Source organism: Nesoenas mayeri, assembly GCF_963082525.1.
Source record: "Nesoenas mayeri genome assembly, chromosome: 26".
NCBI lineage: Eukaryota > Metazoa > Chordata > Aves > Columbiformes > Columbidae > Nesoenas > Nesoenas mayeri.
The window spans coordinates 4,106,765-4,124,621 of NC_137552.1; the positions used below are offsets into that span (position 1 = coordinate 4,106,765).

The 17,857-nt window shown below is 56.9% G+C and overlaps 2 protein-coding genes across 2 annotated transcripts; one reads left to right on the top strand and one right to left on the bottom strand.

The window, feature by feature from the left end:
* Positions 1-3,189: 3,189 nt before the first annotated feature.
* CISD3 (CDGSH iron sulfur domain 3) lies at positions 3,190-5,439 on the top strand. The gene is made up of 2 exons (XM_080359895.1): positions 3,190-3,435; positions 4,265-5,439. The coding sequence occupies exons 1-2, from the start codon at positions 3,226-3,228 to the stop codon at positions 4,442-4,444; spliced, it is 390 nt and encodes a 129-aa protein (XP_080216021.1). The 5' UTR covers positions 3,190-3,225; the 3' UTR covers positions 4,445-5,439.
* A 1,029-nt stretch (positions 5,440-6,468) lies between these two features.
* PCGF2 (polycomb group ring finger 2) lies at positions 6,469-12,275 on the bottom strand (the record flags this gene model as incomplete). Its single annotated transcript, XM_080359921.1, has 9 exons — positions 6,469-6,777; positions 7,639-7,719; positions 8,291-8,389; positions 8,549-8,597; positions 8,703-8,811; positions 8,893-8,943; positions 9,152-9,207; positions 11,836-11,932; positions 12,164-12,275. The coding sequence occupies 9 exons, from the start codon at positions 12,273-12,275 to the stop codon at positions 6,469-6,471; spliced, it is 963 nt and encodes a 320-aa protein (XP_080216047.1).
* Between the last annotated feature and the right edge of the window lie 5,582 nt (positions 12,276-17,857).

Below are 17,857 nucleotides of genomic sequence, written 5' to 3' on the forward strand. Positions count from 1 at the left end.
TCGAGCGAGACCGCGGTGGATCCGGTGGAGGCAGCGCTGGATGGGACACAGTTGGGGACATGGTGGCCACGCCGACATTGCGCCAACACCGACGTTGCACCAACACCGACGTTGCACCAACACCGATGCGCTCTGCTTCGCCCAGACGAGGAGGTTAATAAGTCCTGTAGCTGAGGTTTCTCACCTCTTAGGATGCTCTTCTCTCCCTCGCCATCACCCAAAGCCCTGACACCTCAGCTGGGTCCAGCCCCAGCCTGAGCGATGGGTCAGGATGGGCGCTTGGGGACAAGGTGACAGCCACCGCAAACGACACGGCCACGTCTGCTCCGTACATCTCACTGAAAAGCACACGGCTGCTCCTCACGCCGACATTCCCACAGGCTCAAAGCGAAGGGGCCGTAGCCAGTATTACCCCTCTTGTAGCCATTCCCAAGGTGCGTTTGAGCCCGGGAGATAAAACCGTGTGTGGGGAGCAGTGAGTCCCAAATCTGGTCCCCGTGCGTTCTCAGCCACCGCAACTCCGTGCGGCACAACCCGCGTTCTTCCACCCGCAAACGGGATCTCGAGCAATGGGACAGCGACCGGTCCCCTGAGCTGGGACATCGGACCCTTCTTTGATTTTCCACCTTTTGACCTTAATTCCAGCGCTCAGCCTGGAACCTCAGCCAAGAAATTCCTCCCAGCTGGGACGCGATGGACGGACGGACGGACGGATGGATGGATGGACAGGCGGACAGGTGGGGCGGCTCTGGGGGAAGGGGAACAGCTACGTCAAACGTACGAATCCCCCTTTTTTTTCCTTGGACCTTAATGGATCGTTTTCAGCACATTCCCGCTGCCTCCAACTAGTTTGCACTATTCAGATCTGTCAGCAGTGGGTCTGTGCTGATAGTACTAGGAGAGCTTGTTATAGGCAAAACTCATCTGCTAAACATCTTTCTTCCTTTTTATTTTATTTGGTTTTCGTTGTGTTTCTTTGGAAGATTTGTCACCACAGTGGTTGAATAAGGCTCAAAGGAGAGAAAATAACTCTCTACTCTCAGCCTCCAGTTCTGTGAACTGGGCAGAACGCCGCTGTCTGCTCAGAAATATATATATTCTATATATATATATATAATTTTTTTTTAATACAGAAAAGCTAATGTTTTAACAAGGTTAAGAAGCTATGGCAAAGGTGGAGATGGCAGCTACAAGTGGAAATGCAGGATAAGCAAATCCAGCCTCCCTTCCTCACTCAGACCTCGAGAGGAGCCGCAACCGGGTGACACGTCCCTGTCCCCAATTCCTGTTGAGTGTCACCAGCACGGCCATCAGCCCCGTGAGTGACCGCCAGGGCTCGATGTGCTCAGACCTGCTCCGATTCTTCCAAAATTCAACCCCATTTGAAACCCTGCGATGAGAACGCAGCCGCAGGGGCTCCCAGGACAGACAGAATTCCTTGTTCTGGCCCCTGGTTTGGTGCCCAAATCCTTGAGTACCAACCAAACACTTGCAGGAGCCCGAGACCCACTGTATGGGGAAAATGTTGGTATTTGGGAGCTCAAGTGTTGGAAGAGGTTGGAACTGAAGGGTTGGATTCAAGCAATTGGTTTTACATGCAGAAAGCGGGAGCAGCATCCCCGGTCCCCCCAGCTCCATGCTGGCCGTGCCACTGGTTTATACTGGTGGCACTGGTTGGAGGATGGAGCCTTTGGGCTCTCCAGAGCAGAGCGGGAAGAGGCTGCAGAGGACGAGGAGTGGGGCAAAGAGACATTATAGCACTTACACATCTCTCCGACATCTTCCAAAGGTCCCTTTGAAGCGCCGCCCCTTGTCCCATCGCCTCAACCTGTCCCAGAGCCACAGATTGAGGGGAGCAGAATGAGGGGGGCGACATTAAATGTTTGTATCTCTGTGAAAAAGAGGGAGAGCAGGGGAAAGAAAACTAAAAAGCTAAAGATTATCTGTGTTTCAGTTGCACTGGGGTACGTTTCTTTACCCGTTTTGATGCTGATGTCTCATTTAGTATGTTGCATGTGTCTTTTTTTGTCTCGATCTGGGTTGTTTTTTTTTTTTATTATTAAATAAAAGAGAAAAATGTGTATATTTTTGGCAATTTAAGGTAATGTAGCTAAGATATATTTTTTTCACGCTGCTTGACTGTTCTTTATTATAATAAATAATATTAATATTGATATCGGAGTGGTTTTTTGGCAGAGTCGGGGTTGCGCTGTTTCCAGGGTGGTTGTGTCGAGGTCCCGTTGCTGAAGCACCGACCCGAGCACACGATGCTCAATGGGACCAGGAGGGTCCTCGGGTGGCTCCATCCCAACCTTACACATGGGGAGCGAAGGGTGTTAGTTGGTAATTAATCAGCTTGTTGCTAATCAGTGGAGATCCCCCAAACCCTCTGAGTCTTTGGGCTCTCAGCTGCCCCCTTGTCCCCCCCTTCTCCCCAATTTTTCTCCAAAGCACCAAAGAGCTGCTGCTCTTTTCAGTCAATGTTGCCCTTTGTGGGGGGAATATATATCTGCCCTATTGCAGTGGGACGGGGCGGGGTGGGAGGACTGTTTTGGGGGGGCTGTGACCCCCACGCCGGGTGGGATTGAGCCCATGGAGCTAAATCATCCATCAAAAAAGTGGATTTTTCCCTATAGTGAAATGTTTAATAAGAAACAGGGTGGGGGGCGCCCAGAACTTTGATGCTGAAAAGGTGAATTTACAGGGAATAGCGGAGCCGCAGTTAGGGAGCAGAGGGACCCCCCCAAACTGCAGCTCTGTGGGTGCCCCATGATACCTGTATTTCTAATTATTAGACTGTATTTTAAGGAATTCTAGAAGTCGCCATTTAGGAAAATATTAAGGTAGCAACCTTTAAAGATTAATTAACCTCGTAACCATAGGATCTTTATATAAGCGGAGCTTGTAACCATAGAGTCTTTGTGCTTAGTAATCATACTCTATTCTTAAAATTGCCATAAATTTACGACATATTCGTTTAAAACAGGTAACTGAGGAGTGACTGAGAAATACTTAGCATTGCCTAAACAGGTAGCTTGTGTTAGAATAGGCGTGGTTTTAAGAGGTCGATTTTAGGGTATCACGGAGGGGGGCGGAACCTTCGTGCTCCGAGGGGGAACGTTTGTGCTCCGGGGGGGAACGTTTGTGCTCCGGGCGCCGCGCTCCGCCGAGCCCACCCGGTGCGGCGCTTCCGGCGGAGCAGCCGCCGCGGGGAAGGTTATTGCGATGGGGGCGGTCAGAGCGGCGGCGCTGGTGACACTGATGAGGGGCGGGGGGCGGCTCCGGTACCGGGACCCCCGGGGGGTTTTGCACATCCCGGTGCGCCCCTGCTCGGCGCCCCCCGCGCCGGTGATCGCCGCCAAGGAGCCGTTCGCCGTGGAGCTGAAGGCGGGACAGAAGTACGGGTGGTGCGCCTGCGGGCACAGCCGGCGGCAGGTGGGACCGGGGCGACAACGGTACCGGGGGTGGGGTGGAAGGGGGCGGTCAGTGGGTCGGAGAGGTTCTCCTGCCCCTCTACTCTGCCCTTGAAAAAAGGGGTTAGTTTGGATACTATCAGATATACTTGGGGAACATATATATACACACATACATATATGTACACACATACATAACACACACATACATACACATACATATATATATATATATATATAAAAACACATACATAATACATACATACATACATACATATATACAGCCATACCACCCCGAGAACGCCCAATCTCATCTGATCTGGGAAGCTAAGCAGGGTCGGGCCCGGTTAGTACTTGGATGGGAGACCAGCTGGGAATAGCGGGTGCTGTGGAATGAGCCAGCACTGGGCCCTTGTGGCCAGGAAGCCAATGGGACCTGGGGTGGGTTAGAAGGGGGTGGTCAGTGGGTCAGAGAGGTTCTCCTGCCCCTCTGCTCTGCCCTGGGGAGACCACACCTGGAATCTTGTGTCCAGCTGTGGCCCCTCAGTTCCAGCAGGACAGGGAACTGCTGGAGAGAGTCCAGCGCAGCCACCAAGATGCTGAAGGGAGTGGAGCATCTCCCGTATGAGGAAAGGCTGAGGGAGCTGAGGCTCTGGAGCTGGACAAGAGGACACTGAGGGGGGACTCATTCCTGGGGATCAATATGGAAAGGGGCAGTGTCAGGAGGATGGAGCCAGGCTCTGCTGGTGACAACCAGTGATAGGACAAGGGGTCCCTCAGCCGCAGGGATGGAGAGGACACAGTCCCCCATTTCATCCCCATGTCTCACCCGCTCCCCGTTTGCTTTGCAGCCCTTCTGCGACGGCACCCACAAGAAAGCAGCTCCGGGGATCTCCCCTCTGCGCTTCGTGGCCGAGGAGGACAAGACAGTCTGGCTGTGTGGGTGCAAACAGACCCACACGCCCCCGTACTGTGATGGCACCCACAAAACTGAGGCTGTGCAGAGTGCCCGGCTGCCCCCAAACCCTTGACAGAGCCCATGGGAGCTCAGCATCTTGGAGGTGTTCACCCCTCTTCGTATGGGAGGGAAGATGCTGAGCTCCCACCCCAATTAACATTAATTACTGAGCTCCGAGCTGCCACCAGCTGCAGAAAATCAGCCTCGTCCCTACCACAGGGGCAGCAGTTTTGCCTCCTGCCCCGCTGCAAGGGATAACGAAGAGGGGAGCAATAAATCCACTGGATAACGGGACTCTGGGGAGAGGTTTTGCATCACCAGAGCTGCGGGTGCCCATCGGGATGCAGGTGGATCCATCTGGACCGATGAAGGGAATTGCCAGTCTGTAGCATTTATTACATTTACAAAGCTGTATAGTTGTACAAATGTTTAACCGATAACGATATATGAATATCAGAATATATTACAAGACATTAAAACGTCGTACAGGATGCAAACATACAGAGCAATTTGGTTTGTACCATATAGGAAAAAAACCAGGAAACAAAACGACCCCCCCAAGAGCCCCACACAAACCCCAGACTGAGGCACTTCGGCCGCCTCCCTCAGTCCATTTTGGGCTATTTACAAGGAGAAAAGGGGTGTCAAAGTCAAGACAAACGGAGCCCCCCACCACATTCCGGGCCCATCCCCAGTGCCAGGGCTGTGCTATAGCAAAGGTGCCGCTGGCGAGTCCGTGATGGGGGTGCGGTACTTCGAAAAATAACTTTAAAAACATTAAAAACTACCGTAACAACTTCCCACGTTCCCTGACCTTTGGGGTCGGGCTGTTCACACAATCCCGCGCTGCGTTCCTTTGGTTGTCGCCGTGCCGCGGGTGCCGTGCGGGCGCTGCAGGCACTTGCTTATTTTCGTTGGCATTCATCCCCCTCCCCAGCAAGGGACGGAAAGAAACCCCCGGGGGCTCCGTTCCCTGGGGCTCGTGTGCTTTTTTTGTCAATATATTTATATATATAGAAAGTTGGTCCCTTCCCCTCTCCCACCCAAAACACGGTGGCACCGTCCCACGCTCACCCCTCACCCTTTGGCTCAAGGCACTGTAGTCTTATTTAACTGTTTTGTTTTGCTTTAAAAACCCCAGTGTGGAGGCAAGAGGAGAGGGGGGGGAACACAAAACCGCTCTGAAACGTGGTGGTGAAGCCGTGTGGAGGTGGAAATGTGGGGGTCCCGCACCCCCCAACGGGGCGCTGCATCCACCAGTGGCGTTTGAAGCCCCTGGGACCCCCGATGCTGCCCCTGATGGTTTAGATGCCCCCAGCCAAAATTTCCAGGTGGAAACATATTCAGCGGGGCTTGTGCTCTTGCCCTTGGTCCATCTGGCCCTTCGCCGCCAGCTTGTAACCATCGTATTTTTAAGCTGGGTGGAGGGAAAAACGAAAGATAAAAGGAAAAGCACCTACTTACTGTGCACAAGGGAAGCGTCTGTGTGAGCTTGAGCCTGAAACACCGTCCGGAGACCACGCAGGGAAAGCAAAGAAACAAGAACATGCACAGGAAAGCAAAGCTGGGGGGGCACAGGCACCGTGTTATCAAACCCGGTGCCAAAATCCTTCAAATAGAGACAAAAAGCAAATGAAAGGACACGGCAGGGCTTGGGGGGGGGGGTGGTTTTTGGCTTCTGTGCTTGGCCCTTACCTGTGCTTGGCCCTTACCTGTGCAGCCGGGTGTCCCGGTCACGGCCCCGTCCGCTGCGGGAGGGGATGGGGGACAAGGGACAGGGGACAAGGGACAAGGGATGGGGATGGGGAGGGGGAAAAGTGTTAGAGAAAAACCAGCAAGGCTCCGGTTCCGGTGTGCAGGGTACATAAGCCAACATTCAACCAAAATAAACATTAAAGGAAAAAAAAAAAACATTAAAAAATATTCCACCACATTGATGTGTCTTATTTGCACTTTAAATTAATCTGCTCGATCAATAGAAAATAAGTATGTATAATTATTTTTTTTTTTCTCCCTATGTACACATATATACGTATATATAATATATATATATAGAGATGTATAAAACGCAGCCAGGAGTCCCCGCTCCGCCGCCCTTTAGGTCAAGGCGGAGGCCGCGCTGCCGTTCACAGTCGTTTTGCGGCACCGGGCGGGCGGCAGCGGGTGGCAGTTCGAGGTGCCGTTGAGCGCGGTGCCGGTGCCGGCGCTGGGGGAGCCGTGTGCCGGGGCGGCGGGGCTGGGCAGGGTCGAGGTGCCGGCGGGGGCGGCGGGGCTGGGGGCTTTGTCGCTGCCCGACTCGCACTCGGACGCTCCGCTGGTGTTGACGCTCTCGGGGGTGACGGGCTGGGACAGCTTGAGGCGCTTGCAGGCGGGTTGCACACGGTATTTCAGCGGGAGGGGCCCGTTCTGCGGGGGGACAGGGGCAGGTGGGGGACACGCTGGCACCCCCGCTGTCCCCACGGCCACCAGCCCCCCCCTGTTTGTCCTGGAGAGTCGGGGGGAAAGGCACACACAGCCCCCCCAGCCCCCTATAAACCAAACGCCTTCGCGAGGAGGGGGCGTCTGGGGTTTATTGGTTGAGGTGCTACGTGTTTTAAGCTTTTCAGTGAATGTTTTCTATTCCTAAACGTTTCGATTTTTAAGTTCTTCAAACCTTAAGGTTTTCCATTTTTAAGCTATTTATATTTTAAGTTTTTAAGTTCTCCTAATCTTAACTTTTTTTTCATTTTTAAGTTCTTCATATTGTGAATTTTTAATATTTGAAGCTTTTCTATCTTTAAGTTTTTCTATCTTTGTTCTTCTATCTTTAAGTTATTCTGTGTTCAAGTTTTCCTATCTTCAAGCTTTTCTATCTTTAAGTTTTTCAGATCTTAAGTTCTCCAATTTTTAAGTTCTTCTAATCTTCAATTTTTAAGTTATTCCTATTTTAAGTCCTTCAATTTTTAGGTTCTTCAACCTTTAAGCTTTTCTATCTTTAAGCTTTTCTACCTTTAAGTTTTTCAAATCTTAAGTCTTTCAATTTTTAAGTTTTTAAATCTTAAGTCCTTCAATTTTTAAGTTCTTCTAATCTTAAGTCCTTCAATTTTTAAGTTCTCCATATGTTGAGTTTTTCAATTTGTAAGTTATTCATTTTTTAAGTTCTCTACATTTTAAGTTCTTCAATTTTTAGCTTCTTTGAACTTAAGTTTTCCCATTTTTAACCCTTCCAACGCCCCCCCCAGGCCGGGTCCCCCCCACCAAGCCCGGGCAGGCGGCCGCTCCGCTTACCCTCCTCCAGGGGTAGATGTAGGCGATGTCCATCAGGGTGTAATACTCCTTCAGGGGCTCGTCCTCGTACAGCACTTCAACCTGGCGCAGGGGACAGCGTCACCCCCCCCGAAACACGGACAGATGGGGCTTTGCTGTCCCCAAGTGCCACTGGTGGGCACTCGCCGGGAGCTGGAGCAGGTTCAGTTCACACGCAATGTGCTGTAAGGGACACATCCTGCCCCAGCGCCCACCCGCTGACGCAGAACTCAGGCTGTTGTGTTATTTGGGACTTGGTGACGCGCGGAGCGTTTGCAACGTGGAATCACTGAATCGTTTGGGTTGGAAAAGCCCCTCAAGGTCATGGAGTCCAAGCATAACCCATCCCGGCACTGCCCCATGTCCTGAGAACCTCATGTCCGTCTGTCCAACCCCTCCAAGGATGGTGACTCCAGCACTGCCCTGGGCAGCCTGTTCCAATGCCCCACAGCCCTTTGGGGAAGAAATTGTCCCCAGATCCAACCTCAACCTCCCCTGGCGCAACTTGAGGCCGTTTCCTCTCATCTTGTCATTTATTCCTGGGGAGCAGAGCCCGACCCCCCGTTGCCCCAACCTCCTTTCAGCTCACAGCACCGAAAGCCGAGCAGGGAGCGGATCCCGGGCACGAACTCACCTTGTACTTGCTGGGAACGTCCATCTTGTTGCGGAGGAACTTGGCCAAGTGCATGACGGTCATGGCGGCGGGACAGCGCAGGAACCGCACCCCGTTCTTCTGGGGACGCAGCGGGAGGGGGGAGGCGTTGCCGAGCGTCTGCCGCGCCATTAATGGGCAGTTCCCAGCCGCTTCAGTTTGGGGTGCCCTCCCGTCCCCCCACACCCCTAAAGGCGGCTGGACACCGAGCTCTCCATCCCATGGTCCCACCACACTCACCTTCTCCTTCTCCAGGTCCCCGTTCTCAACAGTCCCTTTTTTGTCCTCTCTGGGGGGAGAAAAGAAAACACGGGGAAAAGTCGATGGTGGAAGAAAACGACACAAGAAAGATAAAACAACCCCCCCAGGATGCAGAGAGAGCAGAAAGAAGCACCTTGACCCTTCATAGAACTCTATGGACAGGCTGACGATCTCGTCGTCCGTCAGGTTCCCCTTGTCCTGCTCGGACACTTCCCCGCGATCCTCGTTGGAGCCGTTGGGAACTGTGGGGACAGTGGGACGGGGAGGATGAACCATGGGGGGGACACGGCCGGGGCAAAGGGGGACGCGGCGCCGACACTCACCCTCGGCCACGGGGTACGCCGCGTAGAACTCGCGCCGCCTCTTCATCTCATCTGCGGGGGGGAAATAACACACCATGGGGGCAAAGAGGGGAGCAGGAGGTGCCCCCAGGGTGCTGCAGGGTGGGTAGAGCCGCCCCCATCCCTTCACATTGTGTGTTTTCCCGCTGTCCCCGTCCCCAGGGAACCAGTTTCATGGGTGGGTGGGAGTGAGTTACAAACAACCCCAACCCCACACAATTATAATCGCCCATGGATGTACCTTTGAAAAGCCCCGGGACCAGTTTGTACACGATGTCCTGTAGGGTTTTGTCCGACCTGGGGGGTAAAAAGGAATAAGAAAAGAGAGAGAAATCAGGTGGATTAGGGAGCACGTTGATTCCCCGGTTGCTGGAAGCTGCTCTGCACCGCATGCTCCGTCCCCACGTCCAGCACAAAGTCCCAAATCCCCATCCCCATTCTATGATTCTATGATCCCGCGGCGAGGCCACAACCCCGTCTCGTGGCCAAATGGTCACCACAGAGGGTTAACTCTGCAAAATGAAAGAAAACCATACCAAAAACCCTTGTAACTCGTAGTGATGATGACAGCAGCGCTTCGGGGCCAGGATCTGTTTCAGCAGTCGAAACGATTACAAAAACACGAGTCTAACATCAGCAAATGGTTCTGCAAGTTTTAATTGGCATCTAAGTTGATTTTTGGGCTCGGCTGCAGCTCAGGGTTTGATTTCCCATTGTGAGGATGGCGGGACAGAGTCCCCCGGCCGGTTGTTACGCAAAGTGGGCGCCCTAAAATGTGACCGTCCCCAAGTGGGAGATGCTAAAGCGCTTGGGGAGCTTTGGGGGCTCCATTCGCACCCTCAGCACGGAGCTGGGAATGGGGTTTTGCTGGGGTTTTGCCCCTGTAGACGGGGCATCTGGCACAGTTTAAAACCAGCAGCTCAGCCTCAAAAACAAAGCGAGAGCAGCGGGACTGGTGAAAAGTAAATTACATCTGCAATTATTTCCATTTTAATAATAAGGGCCTTTATTTTAAAGAAAAACAAATGACTGTACCCTATATTATTTTTAGCCTCGCCACGTCTTTCATCCCTAATTCCTCGGTGATGTCACTGTGGTTCACGAGGCCCCGCTGTGATTTGATTTATAATACATACCCAGAGAATTCGGGTTATAATTTACAGCACGCTAATGAAAAAGCAACCTCAGCTGCTTGACTGGCAGCTTAATTACCAGCCGGTCCCAGCTCCAGCACAAGTCAAGCCCGTTGAGCCCAGGGGGGTGCTGGGGGGCAGCACCCCCAGCACCGCGTGGCATCTGTGGGTGTTGCGGTGCTGCCGCGGCACCGGTTTGGGGAGTAAAGGGGGAATCAAGCCCCGCACTGGTGCAGTTTGCTGGGGTGTCACATCTGGATCAGGCCCCCGTCACCTGCGGCAGCACCTCTGCCCAGATGTGCCCTGTGATTTTCCCCCAGCGGGACCAAAGGGGGTGAGGGGGTGTGAAGGCACCGTGATGCTGTGACACCGTGATGCTGCGACACTGCGACACTGTGACACCGTGACGTTGTGACACTGTAACACCGTGACGCTGTGACATCATGACACTGTGACACTGTGACACAGCAACACTGTGACACCGTGACACTGCGACACCACGACACTGTGACACCGTGACACTATGACACTGTGACACCGTGACACTATGACACTGCAACACTGTGACACTGTGACATTGTGACACCATGACACCGCAACACTGTGACACCGTGACACTGCAACACCGTGACACTGTGACACTGTGACACCGCGACACTGTGACACCACGACACTGTGACACTGTGACACCGTGACACTGTGACGCTGTGACACCGCAACACTGTGACACCGTGACATTGTGACACCATGATGCTGTGACACTGCGACACTGTGACACAGTGACACTGCGACACTGTGACACCATCATGCTGTGACACCGTGACACTGTGACAGCACGACACCGTGACACCGCAACACTGTGACACCGTGATGCTGTGACACTGTGAAACCGTGACGCTGTGACACCGTGACACTGCGACACAGTGACACTGTGACACAGCACTGTGACACCATGACACCATGACACCGCAACACTGTGACACCGTGATGCTGTGACACCGTGAAACCATGACGCTGTGACACCGTGACGCTGTGACACCGTGACACTGTGACACAGCGACACTGTGACACCATGATGGATGCTGTGACACTGCGACACTGTGACACCGTGATGCTGTGACACTGTGAAACCATGACGCTGTGACACCGCGACACTGTGACACAGCAACACTGTGACACTGTGACACTGCAACACTGTGACACTATGATGCTGTGACACCGCTACACTGTGACAGCATGACACCGTGACACCGCAACACTGTGACACCGTGATGCTGTGACACTGTGAAACCATGACGCTGTGACACTGTGACACAGCGACACCGTGACACTGTGACACTGTGACACCGTGACACCGTGACACTGACACAGCGACAGCGGGGCTGGGGGCTGCCGGGGTGCGCGGTGCCAGCGCGGCGGCCGCGGATCCGTCTCTGCACACACACACACACACACACACACACACACACACACACACACGGGGCTGTTTTGGCAAAGGAGCCGTGGGAGCCGGAGCGTAAATATTTCATAGTGAAGCAGAAACCAAAATAAAGGCGGCAAAAGTGTTACTACAGAAACGGGCTGACGTGGAACAGGCTAAAAAAAGAGAAAGCTGAGTGATGTACCGCAGCCTTTCGCGGTTTCTATGCCAACCACCTGCAGAGCCAATTCCACAGCTGACGGGATGTGTCTGGCTTTCCCCAGGCAGACGCGGGGCCGGCGCGAAGCTGGGGACACTGTCACCCCCCGAGGGACGCGGCTGCGCCCCTGGGACCCCCCACCCCGAGCTCACCTGATGCTGAGGAGGGGTCTGGTTTTGTGCACTTGGACATCGCACATGGGGCAGTACTTGTTCGTCTCCAGGTAGCGAACGATGCAGGTTTTGCAGACTGTAGGGAGAGAGTTGGTGTGAGCAGATGGACGGACAGACAGACAAGGGGGCACAGCCCCTGTTGCCAGCCCGGAGAAGCGCCCTGACCCCCACAGCAGCCAGGACCCAATCCAGCCCCATCCACGACCCCACAGCTCCCACTGGTGCAGGATGGGTTTGGGGAGCGCGGGAAGGTCTCGGTGCAGCACAAACCCCCTCCCGGGACCCCCTGGGTGCCCAGGACACTCACAGGAGTGCAGACACTCCACGATGGTGGTGGCGTCGATGAAGTAGCCGCCACACAAGGCGCACATCAGGTGGGGGTTGAGCTCGGTGATCTTTATCCTGGTGGTCCTGTGCATTTTGGAGCAGCGCCGCGGCGGATCCTCCCTGCGGGGAAACACCCGGGGACACCCTTAATGGGCAGATTGTGCAAGGGTGGGACTTGTGGGACCCAGCGCATCATTTAATGAACAAATCCAGGTGTGAGGGGGGTGCCTGTGCTCCCTGTGATGCGCAGCCCCAGCACCCTGCCAGTCCCAGGGGGGCACAAGCAGCGCCCACACACCTCCCCACGCAGCCCCCGGGTGCTGCCCAGCTCCATCTGCCCCATGTTTGCATCTTCCTGGAGGTCCCTGAACAGATCTCACCATGACGAGTGGGGACAAATCCCCCCTCGCACAGCGCCCGGGCTGTGCACGTATGCACAAACACACACACAAAGTGTGGTTTTGTTTTCCTCGATGGAAAAGGCATTTTCAGCCACCGCCTCACGGTTTCCATAGAAACTCCCGAGACCGGTGTTGGCCACCTGCCCGCAGCACCTGAGCGCGGGTGTGCGGGGCCGGGTGTGCGCTCGGGGCACGGGCAGCGTCCCTGGGCACAGACACAGGGGAATCGCCGCCTGCCCGCTCCGGCGCTTCCATGTTTATGATGGGAGACGGCGGAGCCGGGGCCCGAAATCACTGCAGTTTTATTGTTCCCATGGCAACCCTGATACTTGGAGAGGAGCCAGAATATTATTACAACCATCCGAGGTGAGGGGGAGAGGGGAGAAGAAACCCCTGGGTTTGCGTAAAGGAGCGTGGGCGCGATGGCAGCGCCGGGTTGTGCCGACAGCAACACCCATACGCACCCAAACCCCCACCCACCCCAGGGAGACACGCACACGTGTGCACACACACGCGGTACATACACACATGTGGTATGTACACACACGTACCGTCTGCATGCACATAGAGGTGCAGCCGCACCCCTGCACCCCATGGTGCAGCGCCTGCCCTGGGGAACCCATCCCAGGCTCCCACTTGCTCCTTGGGGTGCTTCTCCCGGGCTCCAGTTTGGGCTTCTCAGCGCATTCAGCCACCATGGAGTCCCTGGAGGCAGGTGTGCAGGGATGGGGACACCACGGGGACCAGGATGGAGATGCTGCAGGGATGGGGACACCACGGGGACCAGGATGGAGATGCTGCAGGGATGGGGGCACCATGGCGATGGAGACGTTGCAGAGATGGGGACACCACAGGGACTGGGATGAAGATGCTGCAGGGATGGGGACACCATGGAGATGGAGACACTGTGGGAATGGGGACACCGTGGGGATGGAGATGGAGATGCTGCAGGGATGGGGACACCATGGGGATGGAGACACTGTGGGGATGGGGACACCACAGGGACTGGGATGAAGATGCTGCAGGGCTGGGGACACCATGGGGATGGAGACACCGTGGGGATGAGGACACCATGGGGATGGAGATGCTGCAGGGATGGGGACACCACAGAGATGGGGACACTGTGGGGATGGGGACACCATAGGGATGGGGACGCTGTGGGGATGGGGACACCATAGGGATGAGGACCTCAAGGACACCCTGTTGCCCCTGGGTAGGTGCCCTCAGCCCTTTGCAGCCCACAGGTGATGGGGGTCACTGTCAGCGCCCCCCCACCGGCCAGGAGGAATCCTGGGGGTGTCGAGGTCCCACGGCTGCATTTTGGGTGGATTTTGCTGCTTTTGGTGCTCTCAGCCGCCAATGGCGACCCGGGTCTCCGCGGGAGGGGGGAGCCTGAGCCACCGGCGCAAACTGGTTCCAATAAACTGGGTGATAACAACCGCGATTTCCTGCCGCGGGGGCGAACAAAGCCCCGGACCCCCCCGGGCCAGGAGCTGCCCGTAGCACCGGCCCCGCTGGAGCCCTCGGGGCCGCCCCGTCCCGCCAGCGGCGGCCGCTGTCCCTGTCCCGCCGCCGGGGTCGGTCCCGCCGCCCGCAGCCGCCTCCCCGGCACCCCCGGCCGCGAATTTCGGGGTCTTTTGTCTCCATGGGCGGCGGCCTGGCACTGTCCGCCCCCCTCCCCAAACTCCCCCCGGACCGGGCACGGGTGAGGAAGGACGTTTCAAAGTCACCGGGAACTTGGACCCGACCGGCCGCCCCCTCCCTGCGGGACTCACCGGCGGCGGCGAGCCCGGGGACCGGGAAATAAACCGGGACGGCTCCCCCGGCACTGCCCGCTCGCCCGCACGGCGGCCACGGGCCCCCACGCACCGGGAACACGACAAAAAGGCAGCGGAGCGTGAGCCCCCGCCCGCCCCGCCGGGATCCCCCGCCCCTCCTGGGATGCGGGACGCGGGCACCGGCTGCTGCCGAGGAGCGGAACAGCGGGAAGGGAGGAGGAAACCCCGCGGGGAGGGCACGGACACGCGTGTCCACACACCCGTGTGCGCACAATCCCCCCCCGCGCCGGTGCGTGACACCCGCCTGCCACGGGCGCACGGACACGCGTGACCCCGCGCTGTGCCCCGCGGTCCCCGGTTCACCCCGGCGGGTGGGCCCGTCCCGGCGCCGCGGGGCAGCTCCCGCTTCGTTTTATTTTTGGGAGGGGGGGGGGGGGTGGTGGGCACGATTTGGGGTCGGGGGTGGGGCACACCCGGTGCCCCGCAGCCCTTTGTACTCGGGGCCGCTGACAGCCCATCCTGCCCCCCCCGGCCGGACCGCACCGCCCCTCTCCACGCCGCACCGGGCCCGGCGGGGGGGCGGCGGGAGCCGGGGCTGTCAGGGCTCCTTGTCCGCTCGCCGGTGCCCGCCGTGGGGTGGGGGGGTCACGCCTCCCCCGGGCAGGAGCGGGGCCGCGGCACAAAGCGGGGGGAGGCGGCGGCCATCGGCCATCTTGAACACGGAGAGAAAAGGGCGCGGGGGGGGCCGGCGGCGGAGCCCGGTAGCGGCGCAGGCGGGGGGACCCGGAGCCGCGTCCCTACCTGGTGGCGGCGGCAGCGGCGGCCCCGGGGCCGCCCCTCCGCTCCCGCCGGGCGGCGCGGCGCTGCTCGGCTCGGCTCGGCTCGGCGCGGCGGCGGCGCTGCGGCCGGGGCCCTTTTTTCTCTCGCTCCTTTTTTTTCCTTCTTTTTTTTTTTTCTTTCTTTCTTTTTTTTTTTTTTTTAATTTTCTTTTTTCCTCCTTTTTTTATTTTTTTTAATTTTTTTCCCTCCTCCAGCCGCCGCCAGGCCCCGCCCCGCCCCACGTGACCTCATTCCTTTGGGGTGTTGCGGAGGAGGGGAGTGAGGGGCCGAGATTGGGGGTCCACACCCCCCCCCCTGCCCCGCCCCGCCCCACCAGGACACGGTCCCCCCCCTCCCACCCCGCCCCGGTGCCCCGGTGCTTGACAACGGCCCCGCTGCCGCCTTCACCCCCCGTTTTGCTCATGAAGGATAAGAGAACACCCCAAAATCCGAACCCAGAATCCGAGCCGAGGTAGCGGTGCCCGGCGGCAGCGCCCGTCCCCTCCCCGTTAACGGGTCCCGGTGTTCCCCCATCACTGCGGCACAGCTCGGGTGGTGCCGCGGGACCCCCACCCTGAATAGTGCGCTGGGACCATTTTTGGCCCCAAATGGAAGGACTTTTCGCTCGGGAGGCGACGTGGGAGCCACGGGGCCCCTCCGGAGCTTCCCTGGGACCCTCGGGACGGCGGCCGGTGCCTGCCGGTGTTCGGCGGGACCCGCGGCGGGAGGGGAAGGAGATGGGAAAGGGGTAAAATAGTGAAAAAGGAAGAAAAATAGAGGGAAATGGAAGAAAGGGGAAGATGGAAAAGGAGCGGGGAAAGAAAAAAGGAATAGGAGGAAAGGAAAGGAAAGGAAAGGAAAGGAAAGGAAAGGAAAGGAAAGGAAAGGAAAGGAAAGGAAAGGAAAGGAAAGGAAAGGAAAGGAAAGGAAAGGAAAGGAAAGGAAAGGAAAGGAAAGGAAAGGAAAGGAGGAAAAGTAAAATAAAATTTAAAAAAAGGCCAGGAAAAAAAGGGAAGGACGGGGAAAAAAAGGAAGAAGCAGAAAAGAAATAAGAGAGGGAGGAAGGGGAGAGGAGCGGGCGGGCTCACGGCGCCGTTTTCTCCGCACGGGGCCGGTCCCACGGACGGGCGGGATCCGTCTCGGGGGAAGGGGACACCCCGCCGGCGGTTCCCGCGGTATTTCGGGGGTGCGAGCAGCCGGGGCGCCCGCTCGTGTCGACCACCCCCGCAACGCCCCGCAGCTCCTCCCCAGCGGAAAGCGCCAGACGGCCCCGCTGCCCCGCGCGTGTCCGCGGCTCCCGCGTGGGTCCAGCCCGGGCTCGGTCCGACTGAGAGCCCTTCTGAACAACCGGTGCGCCGGCTACTCAACGGGGCGCAGCGCCCACCGCGTTTCGCCTCAGCCCACACGGTTGCAGCCGTGGGATTAACATCCCGCCCGGTGTCCCGGTGCCCAGGGCAGGTGCCGACGCCTGGTTGCCCGGTTCCGGTTCCTATGCCGGTATCCGGTGCCAGTTCCCACTACTGTACCCCGTACCGGTGCCCAGTGCCGGTTCCCATGTCTGTGCCTGGTGCCGGTGCTCGAGTCCGGTGGCCGGTACCGGTACCTGCAGGCGCTCCCTCGGATGCTCCGGCTGAGTGCGGCTGCCGCAAAGATGCTCGGCAGCGCGGTCTCTGTGGCGCAATCGGTTAGCGCGTTCGGCTGTTAACCGAAAGGTTGGTGGTTCGAGCCCACCCAGGGACGGTGCTTCTATTTTTACCTGTTTTTCTCCTGCCTTTTCCCCGTTTTTTCGGGGTCAGAAAAAGGGAGCGGCCGAGGATGGACACAGCCGGGGGGGCGGGAGGAGGTCGGTCCCGCGCCCCAGTGGGGTGGGCAGGGTGGGTTTTCACTGTGCAAAGAGGTGTGTAGGAGATCGGTAGGGCTTTTTCTGCCCCTTTGGGATGCTTGTTGCCCTCAGAACTGGGCTGAGCTGGATGGGGAGAAGCTGTGAAGGGGCAGGATGCGGCCCCGGTGCTTATCGCGGGCACACAGCTCTGTCCAAAGCGCTGGGCAAGGTGGAAACCGGCCCCTGGCGTGAACACAAAGAGTTTTGCTCACCCTGCACTCCCCTCTGCACCACAGTTTGCCCCATAAGCAAAAAGGATGTGTTGGGACATTAAAAATGGAACAGAGAGCCTGTTTCCATCCAGAATCCATATTTTGCCTTAAGAATAAGCTGAAAGGGGTCCAAAACCTGCATTGTTGAAGTTCTCCTCTCTTACAAAATCTCGTAAAATCTATTTACATTCCCCTCTTGCCCTGATTTTATTTTCATACCAGAAATAATGAAGTCAACGTTTTGATGCACGGCATAAAACTTTGCCGGGAGGATCCCCGGTATTTCAAGAGCCCCAGAAGCACAAAATGTTGGGGAATCGCTGGGGCCCCGGGCCAGGGAAGGGAATTGCTGCTGCCTTCCAGACCTGAGAGCACGAGGTGGATGGGAAAGCAAAGGGAGAAGCGAAGGGGTCACCTCCCCACTGCTACCCAAGACTGTCCATGGGGCAATTCCCATCTGGCTCTGCTGCTCCTTCTCTCCTCAGTGTGTGGGGTGTTGCCACCAGAATGTGGCCCCTGACTTCATCCCTGCCAGAAACCTTTTACAATGGAAAACGCTTTAAAAATACGACAGTCGCAGGA

Coding starts and splice junctions, on each gene's coding strand:
- CISD3 (XM_080359895.1), top strand. CDS start 3,226: ATGGGGGCGGTCAGAGCGGCGGCGCTGGTGACACTGATGAGGGGCGGG. Junction 3,436..4,264: donor GCGGGCACAGCCGGCGGCAG/GTGGGACCGGGG, acceptor TTTGCTTTGCAG/CCCTTCTGCGACGGCACCCA.